Consider the following 6,709-nt stretch of genomic DNA (forward strand, 5'->3'; position numbering starts at 1 on the left):
AAAATCATTTTTCTAACATAATTTTGTAAATGAGACATCCGTAATAATCCGTAGCATTAAATTAAGGGAGAAACTGATGTGGAAAATTCAGGATATCACCAATATGCGAGTATTTACTAAAGGGAGATAATCGTGTGGAAAACTCAGGAAATTCGAAGGGAGATAAACTTGAAATTTGTGCCAATTATTTTGTGATACTATTTGAAAATTACAATCAATGTTGTTTGATTCATTATCATCTAATAGATCACTAGACAACTAACCATTTTATATCAAATATAGAGACATAATATTATGAATAGTACATTTAGTATATATGTGAAATATGTTAACTTGAATACATTTGTTTAGCTTGTTTCATGCCAAATGAGTTTACATCTCTTTTAAAATGATAGGATTTCATATACTGAAGATATTATATATGTAATTATCTGCTGTTGATATTGGTAAATAAACTATATAGCTAATGGATTATGACTTAGAAACTGATGTACAGTATATAACTTTTGCTCATTACTTAAACATTCTGTCATTTTTAAAATGTTTTTGGAAGCAGCTTGGAAACTTTGTGGTTAGGTCAATAAATTATGGTTATTTAACTGGTCAGTTATCTATTACTCAACGTCAAGGCATCATTACTTGTATTCCTAAGGCAAATGAATCAAAACGTTTTATGAAAAATTGGCGGCCTATCTCTCTTTGAAATATTGTGTACAAAATTGCATCTGGATCTATAGCTAGTAGACTTTAATTAGTTTTAGAAAAAATGATTAACTCGGATCAGACAGGTTTCATATCAGGACGTTATTTAGGGGGAAATACTAGGCTCATCTATGACATCATGCAATATGCTGAAGAAAATAATATCCCGGGAATGCTATTATTAATTGATTTTGAAAAAGCGTTTGATTCGGTCTCTTGGAAATTTATAAATAAAGTGCTTAAGTACTTCAAATTTGAGAATAATTTGAGAAATTGGGTAAAAATATTACACGCTAATCCTTGTTCTGTAATTAATCAGGGGGGTTACTTATCATCGTTCTTTAATATAAAACGGGGCTGTCGCCAAGACGATCCAATCGCACCTTACATTTTTATACTTTGTGCCGAGATATTGACTATTCGGATAAGAAATAATAGAAATATTACTGGTATCAATATTGATGATTATCAGATTTTAAATTCTCAATATGCAGACGACACTTCTTTAATACTAGATGGAACAGAAAAATATTTGAAGGGATCTGTTGAGGAACTAAATTTGTATGCTAAAATGTCTGGTCTAAAAGTAAATAAAGGTAAAACCCAAATTGTTTGGATAGGTAGCAAAAAGTATAGAAGTGATGTACTTCTTCCAGATATGAACTTTCAATGGGGGTTGACAAGTTTACACTTCTTGGTATTGAATTTAATGTAGATTTACACAGAATTCCTAAAATTCATTTTGATAAAAAAAACTAGTTAAACTTAAATCTTTAATCATGGGATGGAGTAAAAGAAAGCTTACTCCTATTTGGAGAATTAACATAATTAAGTCTTTATTAGTTTCACAGATGAATCATCTTTTTATCTCCTTACCAAATCCAGATCAAAGTTTCATAAAGCAGCTAAACTCAATTCTTTTCAATTTTTTATGGAATGGTAAAAATGACAAAGTTAAGCGTGAGGTAATTATTCAGAATTATTTAGATGGGGGCTAAAATGGTAAACATATTGAGTTTTATTGAATCTCTTAAAATCAGTTGGATCAGAAAGATATTTTGGTCGGAGGGAAAATGGCGTATGATTTTAAAAAACCAAGTTAACTTTAATGTCTTAGCTAATTGTGGTAGAGAGTATTTAGTTAAGATTATTGGGACTAATTGTAAAACTATTTTTTGGTAGGATGTTTTGAAGGCATTGTATAGACTAAGCACTAAAGTAGAAATATATAGAAAGGAGAATCATTCCTTATTTAAGACACCCATATGGTATAACAAAAACATAACTATTGGTAATAATGACATTTTCTATAGAAATTGGTTCAATAAGGGGATTGTGATTATCAATGATTTAGTTAAAAGATATCAGAACTTGTTCCTTTTTCTCTTTCAATGAATTTTGTACTATTCATGGTTCAATAACAAATTATCTTCAGTATCAAGGAGTGATAAAGAGCATAAAGAAATACCTGAAGAATCACAATGTACCCAACAAGATGCTGAGTTCCCCAATCATACCATTAAATCTTGAAGTTATATTAAAAAAAAAAAAAGATCCAAGGAGTTCTATAAATTTTTTATTCAAAATAATATCACAGTAACAGGACAAAATAAATGGGGATCTGTTTTTGATTATGATAAGGAAACATGGAAAAAAATATATGCTGTTCCATTCAGGGTAACAAATAACACAAAGTTACAGTGGTTAGAATTTAGAATAAATCATTACATTTTAACAACAAATTCATATTTATTTAAGATTGGACTAATAAATAACCCTTTGTGTGTTTTATGTTTTATGGAAAGGGAGACAATTATTCATATCCTATGGGAGTGCACTGAAATTTAAAGCTTTTTGACAAATTTTGAAAATCTAATAAATGCACTTGCCATTCCCTTTTCAATAAATAAATTAAATATCATTTTTGGATGTATCGAGCAAGCAGGAATTTATAATAGAATTGACAATGAAATTATTATTTTTATTTTAAGCATTATATATACAAAACTAGATGTTTGCATAGCTCACTTAATGTTATGGCACTGGTAAATTTGATTAAAGAATATTACAATGTTCAGAATGGTAAAGGGGAAAAATATCTCAATAAGTTTACTAATGAATGGCGAAAATGGATAAAAGTAGTTGAACTTGCCTAAACATTGTTACTCGGAAAGTCTGACATCTCTATCTTTCTGTCTGTCTGTGTGTCTATCTCTCTATCTCTCTACCTGTCTATGTCTGTGTGTGTGTCTGTCTGTGTGTGTGTCTGTCTGTCTTTCTCTCTATCTCTCTACCTGTCTATGTCTGTGTAGATTTTGTGTCAGTATCTGTTGTTTTCTTTAATAGCAGTAAAGGAATGTAAAAAAATGATGATGATGATGATGATGATGATGATGATGATGATGATGATGATGGCTTAGAAGAAAACAATGTGTTTTTTGTTCGTTTGTATGTGTTTGAATATGCCATATTTATGTAAAATCTTTGAAAAATAAACATAAAAAGAAAAGAGAAAAAAAAAGGCCACGGGCCGGGCTGGTGGACCAGCAGCTAATTCCACCCCTGCACATTTTGTTTTTTAGAAACAGATAACGTATCCTCAAACTAAACATTAATTCCTGAGATACAGCAGTAGTAACCATCAAAACAATGAAAAATGATACTTCTAGGCTTTTTTCAAAGAAACAAAACCTTTTCAACCGGACTAACAAAATACCTCTATGCACTAATTAATTACAACGTTTCAGCTACCTTAAAGATGTTTTCATGACCAAATGTTACATATATAGTAACATAAAAAAATCTTTCTTAAAATAATCTATCACATCCTTACCTCAACTACGATATGAATTCACATGTAACACTGTTTCAACCACGAATGATGACATGCTGCTGATGCTACATTCTCGAACATCGACGCTTGACAAAAAGACACAACCCAGTATCAGTGATCAAAACACATTACTATGAACCAAGCAAGGCTAGCAAGCAGGCAGATCAATCCAGTTATTGTCCTAAAAATGAGAAAGTTGATTCCAAAAGACCTTTTAGCCTAAATCCATGGTACATAGAGAACTGTCCAGTTGAACTATGAATTTATGCATGATTTAAAGCCATAAGAACTGAAATGTCTGTGTTCTGTAGGGCGCCATGTTAGATTCCAGGTCTGTACAACATTATGGTAGAAACATGACGGAATTATTGATCCAAACTCTGGGCCAACCGATCACTCACGATCTAATTCACTGGACAGTTTGACTTGCATGGCTATCTGCAGGCATTCCACTAGTACACTGCAATAACAACCCAGATTAGGCGGAGGAAAATATACATATGAATTATATACGAGTGTAGGGAAATAATTCTGATCATATTCTGATTTATAACGCCAATGTCAAGTGATGATTTTTTTTTCAGTAACGAACATAATGGATCAATAATGAAAACAGAATGAGAATACATGTATCGGAGCTGTATAAATTGTATGCATAATTTACTAAACGCAGATCTAGAAATGTCCAGTGCTGTAATATTCATAAAGGATCTTATTAAAAGCAAATAAAGGAATTTAAAGCAAAAAGAAAAAAGAAAAAAATATCACCCCGAGGTAAAATTCATAAGTCCTTAAGAATATTAATGCAATCAGTTAAAATTATCCAAATAAGGTTTCTATCCAGAACTCACCCAAAGCAAAGGGATATGAGGCTTGATTTTGCCATTTTGTTCACCATTATTTGATATTTTGCCGTTAATAAGTTCAAAGTTGTTTACGAGGGGTTTGTTGTTGCGATAACGAAAGTGGGACACAGAGCCAATTAGCTGTACCGGGATGTACTGAACGGACAGTACCAAACAGCATGAGGTGCCCTCACTGGGAACGGCGCTGAGCAGGACCATTGTATAGGATGTCGTTATCCCACTTGTTTCAGCAAAGTTCTGCAGTGAATTGCATCAGCTGATGACTAACGTTTAGCATGGAAACGTATAAAAAAAACTCATCAAGGCAACATGATTCTGAATAAAATATAATGAAACCAACGTGAACAAATTAAACCGAAAAAGAGTAGGAAGATGCTGTAAGGAATCACAACGGTCCCTGTATCTTTATAATCAAAATATATTGATATTTACATAAGATTTAACGTTCAATAACAGTAGACTGTTTTCAGATGTCTTTTTTTCTATTATTTTATACCGGAAATGACGCGTGTTTGTAATGGTGTATGCATTTCCAGCTTTTTATGGGCGTGTACGGCGGTATGTGTGTTTCTGTTTGTATATGTAGGAAATGTTGATCATGTAGACGATTTTTAATTCCATCTGTTGATAATCTTGTCTATTGAATACGCAGAGAATTGGACCTCGGTACAATCACCTCGTTACACTCTAATTTTGTATCTTTTGCTAGAGTTTGATTATTTCTAAAAATGTGCACATTTGTTAAGAACATTTTTTTCAAAGCCTTTGGTTATAATTGGCAGAAGCCAAATTTAACCAATCACGCTATTTCTGATCATTTTCTTTTGTGTATTGCTTTGAATTTCTTTTTCAAAATTCTAATTAGGGCAAAATTGCCGGACCTTTAGTCGTAAATATTTTTAAACACACTAGAAATGACGGTCTGAGATATAAAGGACATACGGGAAATAAAACTACCTTTGCAAGTGATGTAAGTATTACATTTTCTGGTATAAATTTAGAAGTCAAACGATGAGGCTATTTAGGTATCTATAATGCAAACCAATGTGCATCACGCACACTATTTTCTATTGTTTAAATCTAGACAATGGTAGCTGAAAAGAGGCCGGCTGTGTAAGCCTGGTTTATGATCTCCCACTGCAATATGGTCATTCCCTTCATTCGTCCTTCAAGCTTTCCGTCCGTCCGTCAGGGGCAACGTTAATCGTGATGTTTCCATATATAAAATATAAGATATCATTAACAATTGAAAACAGGTCGTTGAATCGACGGTGATTCAACGTTAAAATTCAGTAATGTCAATAAGGTTGATAAAAATCAAATTAATAATTTCAAAGTTATCAACGTCTCAACCAGATAAACGTCGTATGTCTGCTGGGATGATTGTCACAACAGCGAAAGGCTCTCGGCTTTCATACCGAGTACCAAAATATCAGTGCACACATATTCATCGCAGAGATTGCGCGAGCACGTCGTGCTTTTGATTCTATGTGTAAGACCAGTTTGCGTAACACGATCCTTTATCTAATCTCCTAGTACACCATTTGCATAATACGTCATTTTAGAAAATAAAGTATAAGATAAGTACAGTGTACACACTAAAGTTGCATGCTTTTATTTGAGTTGTTTTAATTCGTGTGCTTCCTACCGAACAGCTCAGATATCCAGACGAATTGGCCTGCAAGTTTTATCTGTATCATACCAGCTGTACTTCGACGATAGCTGTGTACATAGGAACGGTCGTGGACGGCAATGCCTATTGACGTGGTTATACTTGGAGCCGGAGTGGTTGGACTGTCCACAGCCGTCAATGTCCAGTCCATCCTTCCTAACGCCAAAGTGACCATCGTCGCCGACAAGTTTGACCAGGAGACAACCAGCGATGGAGCGGCAGGCATATTTCGTCCTAACTTAGAGCTCACGCCATCGAAGTCGAGTGGACAAGCCCGGTATACTATAGCACTATCTTCACACGTGTCTCCTAGGTCGGCGAGGGCGCAAATATATACACACGTACGCTGGCTTACGTTTCAGACTAATAATACATGTACCATACATTCTATTTCAGGAACCAATAATGAGGCTTCCTGTCGAGTTACTATTTAAGCACGTTACTATTTCAGCACTATATACTTTTATAACACCAGTGCGTGCTATTATAAACATACTCATCGATATCATATGCCATAAATAACAAAGAAGCTCACCAATACTAAAGGTGTAACTGATTGGTGTATTCTACATGTGTGTAGTGAGTGGTGTATACATGTGTGTAGTGAGTGGTGTATGCATGTGTGTAGTGAGTGGT

The 6,709-nt window shown here is 33.6% G+C and overlaps 1 protein-coding gene across 1 annotated transcript in view; it reads left to right on the forward strand.

The window, feature by feature from the left end:
- The first annotated feature begins 5,993 nt into the window (after positions 1 to 5,993).
- LOC110454950 (D-aspartate oxidase-like) overlaps positions 5,994 to 6,709 on the forward strand; it is a 15,954-nt gene continuing 15,238 nt past the window's right edge. The window contains exon 1 of the mRNA XM_021504781.1: positions 5,994 to 6,350. Within this exon, the coding sequence (XP_021360456.1) occupies positions 6,154 to 6,350 (197 nt within the window). The 5' untranslated portion in view covers positions 5,994 to 6,153. The remainder of the gene's footprint in view (positions 6,351 to 6,709) is intronic.

The sequence above is a fragment of the Mizuhopecten yessoensis genome, unplaced genomic scaffold (assembly GCF_002113885.1).
Source record: "Mizuhopecten yessoensis strain PY_sf001 unplaced genomic scaffold, ASM211388v2 scaffold8123, whole genome shotgun sequence".
Lineage (NCBI taxonomy): Eukaryota > Metazoa > Mollusca > Bivalvia > Pectinida > Pectinidae > Mizuhopecten > Mizuhopecten yessoensis.